The sequence below is a fragment of the Vipera berus genome, assembly GCF_964194415.1.
Source record: "Vipera berus genome assembly, chromosome: 1".
NCBI classification, from domain to species: domain Eukaryota; kingdom Metazoa; phylum Chordata; class Lepidosauria; order Squamata; family Viperidae; genus Vipera; species Vipera berus.
The window spans coordinates 105,158,901-105,176,254 of NC_138202.1; the positions used below are offsets into that span (position 1 = coordinate 105,158,901).

General features: G+C 34.6%; 1 protein-coding gene across 8 annotated transcripts in view; it reads right to left on the bottom strand.

Annotated features, from left to right (window-relative positions):
• Positions 1 to 1,716: 1,716 nt before the first annotated feature.
• The window catches only part of HPS5 (HPS5 biogenesis of lysosomal organelles complex 2 subunit 2), a 40,858-nt gene continuing 25,220 nt past the window's right edge, over positions 1,717 to 17,354 (bottom strand). For 4 of the 8 annotated variants that reach the window (XM_081340294.1, XM_081340293.1, XM_081340295.1 and 1 more), the window contains 10 exons: positions 16,852 to 17,001; positions 16,392 to 16,463; positions 14,917 to 15,566; positions 11,808 to 11,928; positions 10,044 to 10,199; positions 9,490 to 9,609; positions 8,451 to 8,564; positions 5,908 to 6,014; positions 4,390 to 4,666; positions 1,717 to 3,360 (listed from right to left, as the gene is read on the bottom strand). In XM_081340294.1, the coding sequence (XP_081196420.1) occupies positions 3,300 to 3,360; positions 4,390 to 4,666; positions 5,908 to 6,014; positions 8,451 to 8,564; positions 9,490 to 9,609; positions 10,044 to 10,199; positions 11,808 to 11,928; positions 14,917 to 15,566; positions 16,392 to 16,463; positions 16,852 to 17,001 (1,828 nt within the window). In that variant the 3' untranslated portion in view covers positions 1,717 to 3,299. Of the gene's footprint in view, positions 3,361 to 4,389; positions 4,667 to 5,907; positions 6,015 to 8,450; positions 8,565 to 9,489; positions 9,610 to 10,043; positions 10,200 to 11,807; positions 11,929 to 14,916; positions 15,567 to 16,391; positions 16,464 to 16,851; positions 17,002 to 17,354 lie in introns of those variants that run through there. The other 4 variants (XR_014028088.1, XM_081340296.1, XM_081340299.1 and 1 more) reach the window with 4 other exon arrangements.

A 17,354-nucleotide genomic window follows, 5' to 3' on the forward strand; every position in this document is an offset into this window, starting at 1 on the left:
GGTGTGATCTTACTAAGGCTTTATATAGCAGTACTAATACTTCACATGATTTTGATTCTATGCCTGTTTATACAACCAAGGATTCTATTAACTATTTTGGCTGCTGCTGCACAGTACTGACTCATGTTTCAGTGATGGTCCACTAGGACTCCAAGGTCTCTCAGTTACTGTTTTTGAGCCAGGTTTCGCCTAATCCTTAGTTGTACCTTTGCCTAGGTGTAAAACCTTGCTTTTCTCCACATAAAATTTCATGTTGTTGGATTGGGCCCATTGTTCAAGTCTGTCAAGATCTTTTGGGATCCTGAGCTTGTCTTCTGGGGTGTTGGCTATTCCTGCCAGCTTAGTGTCATCTGCAAATTTGATGAGTTCCCCTTCAATTCCCTCATCTAAGTCATTTATGAAGTATATTGAAGAGTACTGGGCCATTAAGTAGTCCATTAAGGACTACTCGAGTACAGTTTGTCAGCCAGCTACAAATCCAGCCATGGTGATGCAGTGGTTAGAATGCAGGACTGCAGGCTACTTCTGCTGACTACCGGCTGCCTGCTGTTTGGCAGTTCAAGTCTCACTGGCTCAAGGTTGACTTAGCCTTTCATCCTTCCAAGTCTGGTAAAATGAAGACCCAAAATGTAGAGGACAACATGCTGATTCTGTAAACCGCTCAGAGAGGGCTTACCAAGAAGTAGGTTGTGATCTACTTTGTCAAATGCCTTGCTGAACTCTAAATATACTATATCAGTTCAGTATATAATGGAAAGGTTGACCTCTGAAATAAGAGTTCCACATAAAATGTGATTTCAAAGCGTAAGGAAATTCCCTTCTGAACACTTGTTTTGATCTACACAAATTCTTACATTTTTCACATGCCATCAATTTTATCACTGACCACAGGGTCAGCATTTCAAATCATTTCCCCCATCCACATACACACTTCAAGCAAGGAAAATGAAAGATTAGGGATGTGTGGCATAAATAGATCCAGACAACACTAAGCAGACAATGGCAGTCACATTTTATTTATGTAATATTTGTAATGTTATCTATTTTAATCTGCATGTATTTTATGATTCAGGTATATGTATATGTATACACATATACCTATACATAATTTAATAAATAAATTAAATCTAGAAATATGTTATAAAAGCTTGCTACTGCATCAAATCAACGAAAATCCGTAACAGATTAGCAACTTTAAGATGCATGGCCTAATTCCATAGCCAATCATGCCATATTTTAAAGTTGCCAGAGTCGGGAAACACTACTTATTTAAAATAATAAGACATATAAAAATAAATTTTCATGTCTCACAGGAAGAAAAAACTTTAAGGATTGCAATCCTTCCTTGGTTTCTTAAATTCTCCTCTTTCTATTCCCCAATAAGTTACCACAGGAAAGTCTTTGATTTAGCTGCCCCAGCAAAACAAAGAGCAACTTCGGCATTACAGGTCTATTTGGAAGATTAAATTAAAAGTCCAAGTGTAAAAATAAAGCTTTCTCTGTGTTTATCTCATTGGGGGAATCTTAGCTGAAAAGTAGGAATTTTAGTTTTCAACAATTCTAAGCTTTCTATGTGATTAAAGATTATTAGTCATATATTTAAGAAAAGTGAAATGTTTTTCAAAGAAACCCTTATGAACATTATAAAAAGGAGATAAATCTAACATTCAGTGGTAAAACTTTATCATTTAAAATCCTGAAAAATAAAGAAACAAGGAAATTATATTAACTTTATTAAACATCAGGTTAGGTAACAAAAGCTGAACAATTCCAGATTTCTGTTAATATCAAAATGCTTACAAAGTAATACTGAATGCTTGTTAATTGTTTATTTTAAAAATAGAAGACATACACTAAAAATAATAATTTTGAAAATAGAATGCAGTGCAAAATGTAAGTACTATTTCATGAACTCCTTGTGCATGTAAATCAGTCTTAAAACAAACTTGAGGTAGTACTCATTTGTACAACAGGGTGAGCCCAGATGTCAAAGGTTGAATAGTGATGACTCTAGCCTATCCCCCTGCTTCCATCAAAAACCTTCCCAAAATAAAACAACAATCTGCTATGCATCTATGGAGATGAAACATAGATCAGCCTCTACATGTGGGAGTGGGATTCTTTCGATTGTGGCCTACAGTTGTAAGGTCTTTTATTTAGTGCTCTGTAACAAATTTCCTTTCTTTTGCTTTATTCAACCTAAGGAGAAAAAAGAGACATTTTTGCATGCTTCCTACCTTGAAAAACGTGAATAAGTAGGTGCATGAAATGTCTGTCCTTGAAATGCTGTAAACTAGAGAATAAAAATGGTGCAATTCTAATTTGATTTAACAAAAATGCAAGATTAATCATAATAAATTTATAACCTTTCCCTTCCCCAGCTACCAGACCAAAAATTACCTTAGCAACAAACAAAAATTAGTACAGTAGTACATGGTCCATGCCATGGATCATACATGAGCATAATTTAGATGCCTATTCAAACCACTGTAAATGCATACATGAAAAACGCAACCAGATGCTGGGTAAGAAAGTTTCATATATCTACCAGTAATGTCTTCAATTTCTTGAAAATCCAAGTAAGACAGTCCCCTTTCCTACCTCTCTCAGACATGTTTTTAGGAAAAGGTGGATTTTTTTTTCCTCATTACATTCCACAGTGATTTGTACCAACTCATTAAATGCTGAAATAGGCAAGTTTTAAATATATGTAAGTTCCATGAATGTCAGTTTGGAATTATATATTAGTATTGCTACTTAATTCTATTGATTACTTTCATTTTTTAATATAAATTTCACAATATTTTTACATCTGTGGAATGTTAGATACAATCATACCATGCTTAACTGGACAATGCACCATGCCAAAGATTTCAATTTAATTCAGAAAGTAAATCGTGGCTTTTTAATTATAAAGTACTTGTAATTATATTCACTTGCAAGCTGTCTTATTCAAAAAAATCCAAAAATTTTGACAGAAAAGTTAAATATTTCATTCTTTTAGTATAACCAAATTTAACACTTTAGTACATAGGAATAAGAATAAAGAATTCCATCTTCATGCCTATTCCCGTTAGTTGAAAAAATATTTTGCCTACAAATGATTTTCCATATTTTTGGTAATGTTATGCAACACTTACCATAAATAATTCAGAACATACTCTCTAATATTGAACATATATCTAATAAAAACAAAGCTTTATTATACTGCGCCTTTTCTACATAGGAAGGTTTTTCTTTAAAATGATGCAATGTAGAAAAAGTGGTTCTTGTCATTATCTTTACAATCCAGGGTGCTTTTATGCTTGTAGAGACCACAGAAATCGGTCACATCTTTCTAGCATGGACTGGATCAGGGCTCTGCAACAGAAGAGAAGAATAAAGAAAAAAATGGCAAAGAGATAAGTTACTTCATCAAGCTAATTAATCCAGAAATATAACATACTTGTCTCTACTACAGCTCTAACTTTTTATGAGCTCGTAAGACCTTTCTATTGTCCTGTTTGCTAAACTAAATAAAAAATCCTAATTCAAAATAAATTTTTAAAAACTCACAAAGATGCACAAAACAAAACTACCTTAATTTTCTTCAAGATTGGTTTATTTATTTAATCCTAGTTTTAAGAAACTATAGCCAAGAAATGCAACTTTCCATATTTTGTTTAATATCAAAGGCATTCAATATTACATCAAATACAGTAGGGAATCTTGAAAGTCTTTACAAAGTATGGGCCTTGGATTTGAGAATTGTTAGTGAGTCAGCAGAAGCTGTGTATAATAGTAAAGTTTAAATATAATGTAACCTTTAAAAATGACACATCAGTCAAAATCTTTCAAGATTGATGGAGAAGCTGTTACCTATTACAACTCTGGTGACAATACCTGTTTAAATGTTAACTGGTCAAATGTTTTTCATAAAATTGGGAGGGAACCACAAGTATTCTCAAAACATAAATCATAAATTTATAAACTATTCAGAGTTGTTGAGGGTTGAGTTTTTTTGATTGGCAGATTTATTATACTAAAATCCTGAAAAACTTTCTTTGGTTCAATGTTCTTAAAAGAGTAGGAAAAATTCTAATTGAAAAACAATTCAAACAACAGAAAAAAAACACAAGAGACTTGAACTCTTTAATTACATATTATTCAAATTTGATCTCCCTTTTTAATTGTACAGTCATGCAACCAAGCAGTTTTTTCAAGTTTTGCTTTTGTATTTTATTATTATTTCATGTTGATGTTCTATTTGTCAGAAAAAAACCCTGAAATCATAGTATTCAAGAAAATTGATTTTGAAGCACTGTAACTGTTCACATCTTTAAATTAAAAATTAAAATTAAATCATAGTATTCTGGATAGTCTACAAGAAACAATTCTTAAAACACTTACCTTTGCCGTTTTTCAGCAATTCTTAGTATCTCACAAATCTTGGCAAATCTTTCTGATAATTCAGCCACCAGATCACATTCTTGTAACAGCTGCAAAGAGCGATCTGGACCAATTATTCTGGCTGCAAGGAGTGCAACATTTTCAACAGTAACAGAATTTGACCATTCAGGAGTACCATTAGTGACAGATGTGTCCTTTTGTGAAACATGGATGTTGTGATGACTCTTCACAAGGCAAAGAAGGAACTTCCATTCTTCTATTGTCTTCGGAACTGTTCCTAAATACAGATTTGATTTATGGAAAAAGTTATTTGAAGCAAATCACTTTCATTTTACTTGATATGCAGCAAATATCTTAGTACACCTACGCGTTATGGGACATTTCTCTCACTACATTCTGATCTAGACAGCAGTAAATGAATTTATAAAGTCCAACACATCAGTGGAAGATACAAAGCCAAACTAGCAACATGTTAACCTATACATCTTATCCAATGCATAGAATAAGATAGAATGTGTTCAATTTCATTTTGCATGTATATAAGATAATTGATGGAAGGAAGGCCACATTCAAATCATAATGACTACAATTAGTTGTTGAAAATTGGAAGGAGACATTAAAATGAATTTGTTCACAATTTCCAAGTTAACACAGAAGATATGCAGGTAGTCCTCGACTTACAATCACAACTGAGCCCAACCTTTCTGTTGTTAAGTGAGACAGTTGTTACGTTTTGCCCCATTTTATGACATTTCTTGCCAGTTAAGTGAATCATGTAGTTAAGCTAGTAACATAGTTGTTACTACCTTCTGAGGACTACCTGTATCTAAGGGAAGATAAAAGAAGTATGATTAAGAAAATAATATTTTTATTCCTCTAGTGGCTATTGGTTGCTGTAGAATCCTTTCCATTGGCAAACAAGGAACTCTACGGTGAGAATTCTGGAGATCTTTGGGCTTTTCTCAGTAGTTTGGGGTCATATTAGATTGCCAAGGATACATTAAATCCTACATTCTTACATTTCCTCAACTTACATCACAAACAGAGTGGAATGAAAGTTGACTAAGTAAAAGTAGAATACTGGATGTAACTTTTTTTAATATTGGAGCTTCGAGGGAAGAATGGCAGAAAGGGACATCACCAATTACCACTACTCAACTTCTGGAGCCAGCAGATGATCTGATTTCATTATATAGCTGCCCGTTTCAACAAGTGCCTCTGGGCAGGTTTAGGAAATCCTAATACTTTGACTCTGCTCTAATTATATGGATATAACAAGTCTAAAACAAAACAAAATAGGTTTTCAAAATCCACAAATTGCCTTTTAATTACTTTACAGCAGAACTATATTTTAAAAAATTACACTGAGTGCAAAATTTATGTTGTAATGTCTCCTTAAATAGAATTTCAAAAAGAAGGGGTTTTTGTTACATGAAATTGTTTTATTTCAGTGTTATGGAATTAAAACGCATGCCTTAGATACTTAATATTCATAACTGATTCTTAAATTAAACTAACCATCTTTGGCATTCAACAACTCCATGTCATCCAAATGAACAATTTTTGTAAATACTTCTGATCTTCTATCCAACTCCAAACAGAGAGAAAGATATCCAGGCCAGAAGCTATAACGGTAAAATGAAACATTATAGTTCTAAATTGGCACTCTCAGTTTAAGTAACAAGTTGAAATAATTTCTTATTTCAACTAATTGTATATATAACTTCAGAGTACAAATCACAAATCATACCATATATTGTCAAGTGCACAGACATTAATGAATTGGAGCATGGAAATCATCTGGAGAACATTAACGTAAGGATAAAAGTGGGGGGAAGCAATATCATCATGGGAGTTTATTATAAATTGCCTGGACAGGCAGAAGATATGGATGAAGACTGTGCCAGATGATCAAGTTTTCAAATATGCAGTATTCCATTGCAGTATTCCATTTTTACTCACATCTGGAAATCTATTCTGCCACAAGACAGCGATCCCAAAAATTTGCAGAAGGTAGAAAAAGGAGTAAGGGGGTCTGCTATCTTGGATGAAATCCTGACCAACAGAAGAATTGGTTGAAGAAATAAAGATGACAAAAATGACCATGTTTATAATATCAAGGGGAAGAACAGAAGAGAGTCAGATTGGTATATTGGAGTCAGATTTGTATATTGTATACTGGATTTCAGAAGACTGCAGTTTGATGAACTTAGAAGGTAGGTAAAATCTAGTGGCTTGAAATCCTGAAGAGGAAGTGTCCAGAAAGGGTGTGTCACTAAAGTGTAAATACAAACAATTCCCACTAGAAAAGAAAACAGGAAAAATCTAGAGACAAATATGGATACAATAAGAGGCTTCTAAAACATTGCAAGGGAAAAGACACATCTAGAAAATGGAAGGAGGGTCATATGAGCAAAGGATACAAGGTAGTTGCCAGAAACCATAGAAATTTGGTCAAAAAGACTAAATAAGAAATTGGAATGAGCCTTGGGAGAAATTGGTGCTAGCTTTTGATCTCCAAGATAGCAACTCAGGAGGCTGAGCATTGCAGATGTGCTGACAGTCTTTGTAAATAGGCATCATTTTAAATATGAATGATGATGATCATGTTAAAGAATGTTTTTACTCAGATGTATTTTGTAATTTCCAGAAAAGGACTATGCTTTTGAGTTTTATCCTTGCTGCTGATAATTTGACTTTATTTAATTTTGCAGCCTTGAAAAATTTCCTTTTTAGTTGTCTTGGCCATAACTTACTGAGGCAAGCTGAATATTATGGTACAAGTGGTGACAGAGACAGTTCCTTTAAAGAAAAAAACAAAGAAAATCCAAGAGAGTGAAAATGCCCCTCGTTACGTAAGGAATAAATTGACTAGTTATATCAGGAAATGACTTAGAGCATGTACACTTTGTAACTAACATCTTTATAAAAAGGACAAGTCAAATTAGGGAGATGTTCTCTTCCAAAAACATGTTCCTATTAATTGTACACTTTGAGTGATTCAGTACAAAAAAATTTTCAAAGTTCATTATCACTTTAATTGGGATACAATCTAGTCCAAATATTAGACCCAAATGAAAACAAATTGACAGCTGAGTAAATTCAATCAATGTATGTATTATATCACCAGTTACAAATGAAATTCTAGCAATGGCAATTATGGGCTGAACTAATAAACTGATTTTAAAATATCTACCAAGAAGAATGGAGGAGGAGAAGAAGAAAGACAAGTTTGTTAAAACTTATTTAATAAATTGTGAGAGGTAAAGCAAATGTATCTGAAAGGTATAATAATACAGAATACACAGAAGCAAATATATGATCACAAATATATAGGGAGCATGAATGTGTTCAAGAATAATGGATATAGAAAATGTTTTACAGATGGCACTTAACACCTATGAGGTTAGCAAAAATGTTCAAAAATATGTCTAGCAATTGTTGGAAATGTAGACAAAAACCAGGCACATATTATCAACTTTGGTGGACATGCCCTAAAGCCAAATGATTTTGGTCAAGAATACATATATGGTTAGAGAAAATGATAAAAAACATGTAGATTTTAACCCAGAATTATTTTTGTTAAGTATAATTGTAGATAATTATGAGAAAGAATTTGTATATTTAATGTTACATGTACTAACTGCAGTGAGAATTGTACTTGCTCAACATTGGAAAGATGAATTACCAGCGGAGGAAGAGATAATTAAGAAAATTTTGGACTGGGCAGAAATGGACAGACTTACATTGAAAATGAGAGAGAAAGAAGATTCAGAATACTTAGAACATGGGATACATTTTATCAATGGCTAGAAAAAAAGAGGTAGAGAGAAAGGAGTTTAACATGTATTAATAAGCTAAATATTGGAATCCAGACAACATGTTGGTGATGAAATATTAAGGATTTGTGATTATAAAAAATAAAAAAATATTTTTTAAAAGAATACACTGAAGCTGAAATATGTGAGGAGATAAATTATAAAAAAGGACAAAACAAAAAATACATTATTGATTAAAATGAAGTTTTTTCAAGAATGCTTTAAGAAAATACTCCATATTACCCATTGCTTCGACATATATCAGTCATTTTCTCCTTCCTTACAATATCAGCTGGAAGATTAAGCAAAAGTACAATCAGTTGATTATACCCCCAAGTAAACAAATGCGAATTTGGCCTGAAAACAATAATTGAAAATTATATTAGGCTTTTTGTCAAGAAGGCCCAATAAATAATTGTAATCAAAATCTACACTGACAATATCTGTTTCCTGTTTTAATACCCAGCTCTAATCAGAAGACAGACAGGGTGGGCTACAGTGGAATAGTCGCACTGAAATAATTACATTGGCTGTTTTTGAAATGCCAAGAGTTAGGGGGCTACCATTGGAAAGGCCTGCTCTCTGGTCCCCGTTTTCCTGGCTCCTATCTAAATCACCAGGGAGTGTAAATATTACTAATACATAATATTATTAGAGGAAATATTTTATACTACCATTAACCAGATAAAATACTACAAAGGGGAACAGAAAGAAGAAACAGGCTTAGGGAGAAAATAAAAAGAAATGTACCAATAAACCTTTGAGAGCAAGTCTTGTTTTTAACAGCTTCCCATTGCATGTGATTACAACACATACTATTTACAGGTAGGAAATACTCTATTGGAACTTTTTTTTTTAAATTATACCAAAGTTTGGGGGAACTAGTTTCAAATGGCTTTATCTGTTTGAAGATAAAAATGGGCTTCCAAGTCTGTATTATTTGGAAAATGTTAAGCATGGTTTCTGAATCATGCAATCTAGGATGTGCAGTTACTTGGATTAGCACTATAAAAAAATATTTGGGAGAAGATAGGGGAGCTTTTACTCCAAATAGTGGCATAGTTTAAATGCATATTTAAAAGCAATGGCTTATTGCAGCTTTACAATAATCATTTATCATTAAGGAGGAATTAAAAATGAGCAAAATACAACTTGTACATATTTAATTTCCTTATGCTAGGATTTGATCAAACTGGGCCTTAGGAAAAGTCTGTAGATGAAATCTAGGAAAAAAGACTTTTGAAGCTACATAGTTAATCAGAAAAGCTTATAAATTACATACTGTGGATTTCCTTGAGCATCCATTGTGCTTGTTTTATGTGGGGCATCATGAGACATTGCCAAACACAGCCACTCCAATTGTAATGAATCAGGATGGAGAAGAGATCTAAGGAATGACAAGCTAGAAAATATATATATATATATATAATTAATTCTCTAATTAATTTGTCATAGTTATACTATCTAATTAGGCCTCACATTTTTAAATCTAGATTCAATACAATGTGTTTACATATTTAAATAGCAAAAAGAAGCCAATATTACCACACTAGGTATGTTTAGTTTTAAGAATTCTAGAATTTATAAAAACAAAGAAAATGAGAAATGTTTAATGCATTGTATACCAATAGTATTAGTTTAGCATATCTTTTTGAGCTGACAAAATAGCTAGATCATAAAACTAATGAATAATTTTTTTCTCCTATCAATTACTAATACCAACTTAATACTACTTCCTTTCCTCAAATGTCACTAACATAGGATTAATATTTTTATCTGGTCTCTGCATCCTATCCCTTGCATCTCTTCTCCAAATTAAGGAAACGTAATACATACCGTTCATCCTCATCCTTTGATTTTATAAGGCTGTCTAAATATGCTAGAAAATGTTCAGGATTAGTTTTACAAATTTGCTTGATATCTGAAGGTCCAATCAAAGGGTAGAACCTGGTCAAAGGCCTTAGAGAAGTTTCTCCAAATTTTTTGTAAAACCTACGTTAAATAAGACAGAAAAGAATAAAATTATTTAAAATACAATTTTTCCTAGATTACTTGCACTACATACTACTTACGTAAAAACTGATCAAAAGTTTGCTTAAATTTAATTTATAAAAATGAAAAGGAATATGACAATAACTCTACTGTATGCAACAACATGCATGATCACAATATATTGGTACGGGGGGGGGGATTATTTGATCCCCTGCTAATTTTGTACATTTGCCCACTGACAAAAATGATCAGTCTATAATTTTAAAGGTAGGTTTATTTTAATTCTGGCTAGGCCATTCCAGGACCTTGTTGTGCTTCTTCTTGAGCCACTCCTTTGTTGCCTTGGCTGTGTGTTTTGGGTCATTGCCATGCTAGAATACCCATCCACAACTCATTTTCAATGCCCTGGCTGAGGAAAGGAGATTCTCACCCAAGATTTGACGGTACATGGCCCTGTCCATCGTCCCTTTGATGCGGTGAAGTTGTCCTGTCCTCTTAACAGAAAAACACCTCCAAAGCATAATGTTTCCACCTCCATGTTTGATGGTGGGGATGGTGTTCTTGGGATCATAGGCAGCATTCCTCCTCCAAACACGGCGAGTTGAGTTGATGCCAAAGAGCTCGATTTTGGTCTCACCTGACCACAAAAACTTTCATCCAGTTGTCCTCTGAATCATTCAGATGTTCACTGGCAAACTTCAGATGGGCCTGTGCATGTGCTTTCTTGAGCAGGGGGATTTTGCGGGTGCTACATGATTTCAGTCCTTCACGGCGTAGTGTGTTACCAATTGTTTTCTTGGTGACTATGGTCCCAGCTGCCTTGAGATCATTGACAAGATCCTCCTGTGTAGTTCTGGGCCGATTCCTCACCGTTCTCATGATCACTGAAATTCCATGATGTGAGATCTTGCATGGAGCCCCAGACCGAGGGAGACTGACAGTTATTTTGTGTTTCTTCCATTTTCGAATAATCGCACCAACTGTTGTCACCTTCTCACCAAGCTGCTTGGTGATAGTCTTGTAGCCCAGTCCAGCCTTGTGTAGGTTTACAATCTTGTCCTTGACTTCCTTGGACAGCTCTTTGGTCTTGGCCATGGTGGAGTTTGGAATCTGATTGATTGATTGATTGCTTCTGTGGACAGGTATCTTTTATTCAGGTAACAAGCTGTGAGTAGGAGCACTCCCTTTAAGAGAGTGCTCCTAATCTCAGCTCGGTACCTGTATAAAATACACCTGGGAGCCAGAAATCTTGCTGATTGATAGGGAATCAAATACTTATTTCACTCATTAAAATGCAAATCAATTTATAACTTTTTTGAAATGCATTTTTCTGGATTTTTTGTTATTCTGTCTCTCACTGTTACAATAAACCTACCATTAAAACTACAGGTTGATCATTTGTCAGTGGGCAAACGTACAAAATCAGCAGGGGATCAAATAATTTTTCCCTCCACTATAGATCTCCACTATAAAGTACAGAAGTACAAGATTTCTTCACAAATTGCACATTGTGTTTGATGATGGCTCTCGAGAAGAACATGATTTTTTTTCTGCATCAATACCTAAGAATTAAACGATATGCATTCAAACAACTCCAATGCTGTATACCTTTCAGCATGTGCCAGCAAAACAGGAGCATCCCAAGGGCCCAAATCAACTAGCAACTTCAGTGTTTTAAACATATCTCCATTTTCAAGGGCCACTGTCACAGGGCTAGTCAAAGTCAGTTCTGAAATCAATAATCGTATGTTACAATCGTATGTTCAAAAAAGGGAAAAAAACAGATCCAGGAAACTACAGACCTATCAGCCTGACCTCAATACCTGGGAAGATTCTGGAAAAGATAATCAAACAACAAATCAGCGAACACCTTGATGCGAACAAAGTTATCACTAAAAGCCAACATGGGTTTGTCAAAAACAGATCGTGCCAGACAAATCTTATTGCATTCTTTGACCAAGTGACAAAACTAGTGGACCAGAGGAATGCTGTAGATATAATTTACTTGGACTTCAGTAAGGCATTTGATAAAGTAGATCACAACCTACTACTTGATAAGATACAAAAATGTGGGTTAGATAGCATCACCACCAGATGGATTCGTAGATGGCTGACAGGCCGTACTCAGCGTGTGGTCCTCAATGGAACTGCATCTACATGGAAGGAAGTGTGTAGTGGGGTGCCCCAGGGCTCTGTTCTGGGCCCAGTGCTCTTCAACATCTTCATCAACGATTTGGATGAGGGGATAGATGGGGAACTCATCAAATTTGCAGACAACACCAAGCTGGCAGGAATAGCCAATACTCCAGAAGATAGGCATAAGATACAGGAGGATCTGGACAGACTCAAACACTGGGCGCTATCTAACAAAATGAAATTCAATGGTGAAAAAAGTAAGGTTCTGCATTTAGGCAGGAAAAATCAAATGCACAGGTATAGTATAGGTGGTACCTTGCTCGATAGTAGTAACTGTGAGAGGGATCTCGGAGTCCTAGTGGACAATCACTTAAATATGAGCCAGCAGTGTGCTGCAGCTGCCAAAAAAGCCAACACAGTGCTAGGCTGCATTAACAGAGGAATAGAATCAAGATCACATGAAGTACTAATACCACTTTATAATGCCTTGGTAAGGCCACACCTGGAATACTGCATCCAGTTTTGGTCACCACGATGTAAAAAAGATGTCGAGACTCTAGAAAGAGTACAGAGAAGAGCAACAAAGATGATTAGGGGACTGGAGGCTAAAACATATAGGGAACGGTTGCTGGAATTGGGTATGTGTAGTTTAATGAAGAGAAGGGTGAGGGGTGACATGATAGCAGTGTTCCAATATCTCAGGGGCCGCCACAAAGAAGGGGGAGCCAAGCTATTCTCCAAAGCACCTGAAAGCAGGACAAGAAGCAATGGATGGAAACTAGTCAAGGAGAGAAGCAACCTAGAACTAAGGAGAAACTTCCTGACAGTTAGAACAATTAACCAGTGGAACAAGCTGCCTCCAGAAGCTGTGAATGCTCCAACACTGGAAGTTTTTAAGAAGAGACTGGACAGCCATTTGTCTGAAATGGTATAGGGTTTCCTGCCTTAGCAGGGGGTTGCACTAGATGACCTCCAAGGTCCCTTCCAACTTCTTCTTCTTCTTCTTCTTCTTCTTATTATTATTATTATTATTATTATTATTCATTATACTTAACAGCAACATTAGGCAAGACATTAATTTTCATAGTGCCAATCTTAAACCGACTTTGCAGAAAAGGTAAGACTTTTTGTATTTTCAAAGTACACACGTTTTATTGTAAATCCAAACTATTTTGCAATGAAACATATATGTACTTTGGAAATACAGGAAGTATTTTTGTAGTTATGATAACTAAATTATGGTCATATATACTCAGTTACACTGATTGTTTCTTGATGAGTAAGTCCTAGCATTACTGATCGAAATGCATTGGCAACAGACAGTATTATTTGAGAGGATTTCCATTCATAGTGCAATTTTATTCCTTCCCGTCCCCATTTAATCAAATCTATTTTAAATTATTCCTAATCCAAAGTATAAGGGAATATGGACGGACAAAGGAAAATTAATGTATTAGAAGTATAGGTAGTCCTTGACTTACAACCACAACCGAGTCCAAAATTTCTTTTGCTAAGCGAGACAGTTGTTAAATGAATTTTGCCCCATTTTATGACCTTTCTTGCCACAGATGTGAATCACTTTAGTTGTTAAATTAGTAACACGGTTGTTAAATGAATCTGGCTTCCCCGTTGACTTTGCTTGTCAGAACGTCGCAAAAAGTGATCACATGATACTGGGACACTGCACCTGGCATAATTATGAACTAGTTCAAAAGCATCTGAACTTTAATCACATGACCATGGGGATGCTGCAATGGTCATAAGTGTGAAAAATGGTCACAAGTCACTTTTTTCAGTACTTTGAACGGTCACTAAACAAATGGTTGTAGGTTGAGGACTACCTGTAGCAGGCAGCAGCATCTTCTTTGGACTAAGGACTGCACTTGGCCCTTGAGTGGCATTCCTAGATTCAAAAAAAATGGGTGGGACCAGAAAACTAAATTGAAATTACTTGAATAACATTTAAATACACTGAAATATACAAGAACTAATATGATTATAATGTTTAATGTCTCCTTCATATCTTTGCTTTTAAGGTGACAATACAACTGGATCATCCCTTGGAATCAAACCTCTGATTCAATCGGGTGCTTCAATCAAATCAGTCAATGGATTTTTGTATATGCACAATATAGAATATTACTGACAGCTTTTCAAAGCCCAATTTCATGTCACACTAACAATTTGAATTTGATTGTTTATTAGCAACTTCTAATAGTTTATTGACAGTAGCAACTTTTAAAGACATTCTAGAGATGGGAGGTTGCTGCCAGAATGATTCCATTCAGATCAACGTGCAGCCATTCTCTCTTTATCTTAATGAATTTCATAGAAAAAAAAGACATGAGAAAGTTTAGATGTGGGCTTCTTGCACTCACAATCCTTACATGCACTGGATAACAATAGGTTTTTCCAAGGAATTCTGAATGTTATAATTCAGATCAGAAGAAATCTCCAAGGTAAGTGTGGAAAACTGTCAGTCCACAGATCTAATTCCAAAGATTTTCTACAAATTTCTCTAGAAGACACAACTCTACAAAATGGATAGACACCAACATACAAGATCCTGAAAATTACTTGCCTTTAAGACCTTCCATGTAGATATCCCAGACTTCAGGATGATTGTTATGACAGTTAATAATACACCTCTTCAACCTTTCTAAATCAAGGAGGAAAAAATAGTCCCTAATGAATTTAGAAGCCAGGACACATGAACCATCGGGTAACACACATGGCTCATTATTTACTTGTAAACTTTCATATATATTTAATTCAAAACATAAAGTTGCCAGCTCTGTCAGGTCTTTTTTAATGTTCTGTGCTATAAAAAATGGGGGATTAATCTGATAAGGCTGGTTTAAAACAGTGTCTGTCCTCAAAGGCTGTTCATATTGTATATTACCAGCGTTATAATTTGTAACTGAATTAGTATTTTCTTCCCAAGTTTCACCCTGTACTATATTTGGATTTTCACTTTCACCATTTACTTCCAATACTGTGTTCAGTTCCTTATCTTCAGGCTCATTATGTTGATCCTTTAGCACATTTTCTTGAAAAGTTCTGTCTTCAGATGGTTGCAAAGGCATTTCTTTGTCTCCCTCAGTTGTCTCATTATTTAAAATGACTGCTGCTTTTAATCCAAAGGCTTCTTCTAGAAATGGAATCCAATCCAGCAAAATTGCCCTCAGGTTTTGTGGTTGTAACAAAACAAGTGGATCCTGGAGTCTGGACCTTTAAACAAATGAAAGATATTCAACTTGTAGTTTAATGAATACAAAACTGTTGGCAAAGAATTCTGTTGAGCTAATACTGCAATTCTATTTCAGACTCTTATAATGGACTACAACATTCAAATACCCTTTTTTATTTTCTTTATCATAATGTAAAATTATTCAAATAAACACAATTATGAAACCTGGCACCTTTTTTCATTGACATTTTACTTGTACTTTAATGATTGCAATTGCAATGATTAATAGTTTCAGCACAATCCGGCTACTACATGTAAAATTTCAATGGATGGATTCTCAAAGCCTCTGTAAACTATAGAACCTTATTCCTTCTTCTTACAGCATTGAACTGTCTGTGCAACTTCCATATTCTGATCTAGCAAAGTTATGGTGAGCTTCCATACTGCCTTCAACTTCCATAAGAAATTGAACTGAAAAAATCTTTATATTCAAACTGAATATTCAAGTTGGATTACATCAAAATACACTTGCATACACAAATAGAAGTCCTTCTGTACAGAAGGGGAAAATGCTTTTTGTCAATTCCACCTTCTCCCTATAGGCTATATACATGCCAGCCATCTGCAATCCGCTCTGAGTGAAGAGAATTTTGTGAAAATTATCTTTCCACCCTTTTCTTCCAGCAAACAGCTCTGCTGGATTGGAATTCCTTCCACAGAAAGATGTAGTTCATCTACATGCAGAACATATGTCTGATCACACCCAAAATACCCTACAAATGAGTTTATTATATTTAATCTGTCATTACTCAAAGGAATACATAACAGTATACATGTTTCATTTTAAAAGACCTTGATTTACTTACAGAGTTTCTGTAGTTACTGCTTTGAGGTCTTTAAAGTAATCCTCTTCTGGAGACTGGCTCTGTAGCTCAACTCTTGACATTTTAATAAATAATAGGTGCATGTTAAAAAAAATCCTCTTTTTTGTTTCATTTCTGTACAGTTCTGGAGCACTTAAAAGATCAGTCTAGTCTTGTGATTACTTCTGCATTCAATCTTTCACATTTCAACAGTACAAACAGTTTTTAAAATCTAAATTACACCTTATATTGCAATGTATTTTTTATCCCAGTTCAATTCCCATAGTAATTTTAAATGGCATTTTAAAATGGATCAAAATAAGAACTTTTAGGCATGCATCTGCAATATGAGAAGTCTAGTAAAGTTCTCATAGCTAACTGACAAAGCAGTAGTTTGCCTAATTCATTATCATACTCAAAGAAAAAGATGTTTTGGCACAGGGTGAAATGAAATTGGACTCACTCTTTTTCCATAAGCTGAGCTTCTAATTTGGCAGGCACTTCTGAGAGTGGCTCTTCATCTTTAATGTCTTGTCTGATTCGATCAGGATTCAGATGAAGGGTACCGATTTTCTCAATCTTTTCTGTGGTTTTCCGTACAAAACTAGAAACACTAAAAATCAAAGCAAAAATGGTATGATTCTCGTAAAGAGCAGAATACTAAAGGAAAGTGGTTAGGTTTAATACCACATTTGTAGTATTAAGCAAATATGAAGAAAGAGAATTTAGTTAAGCATCAGCATAGATTCTGAATCACTAAAAATCATCCCGATCTTCGATTGTTAAAGCAAAACACAGAAAAAAGAATTGTTTCTACACTTAAAATGTTTAGCATCCTTGACTGCTACGTTTCATCCAAATATTTAACAAAATGCCTAAACTCCACAATGGAAAATTAAAATACTGGCCAAAGTTTTTATAACATAAATGCCACTAAAACTTTCCATTATTTCAATTCAAGTAACT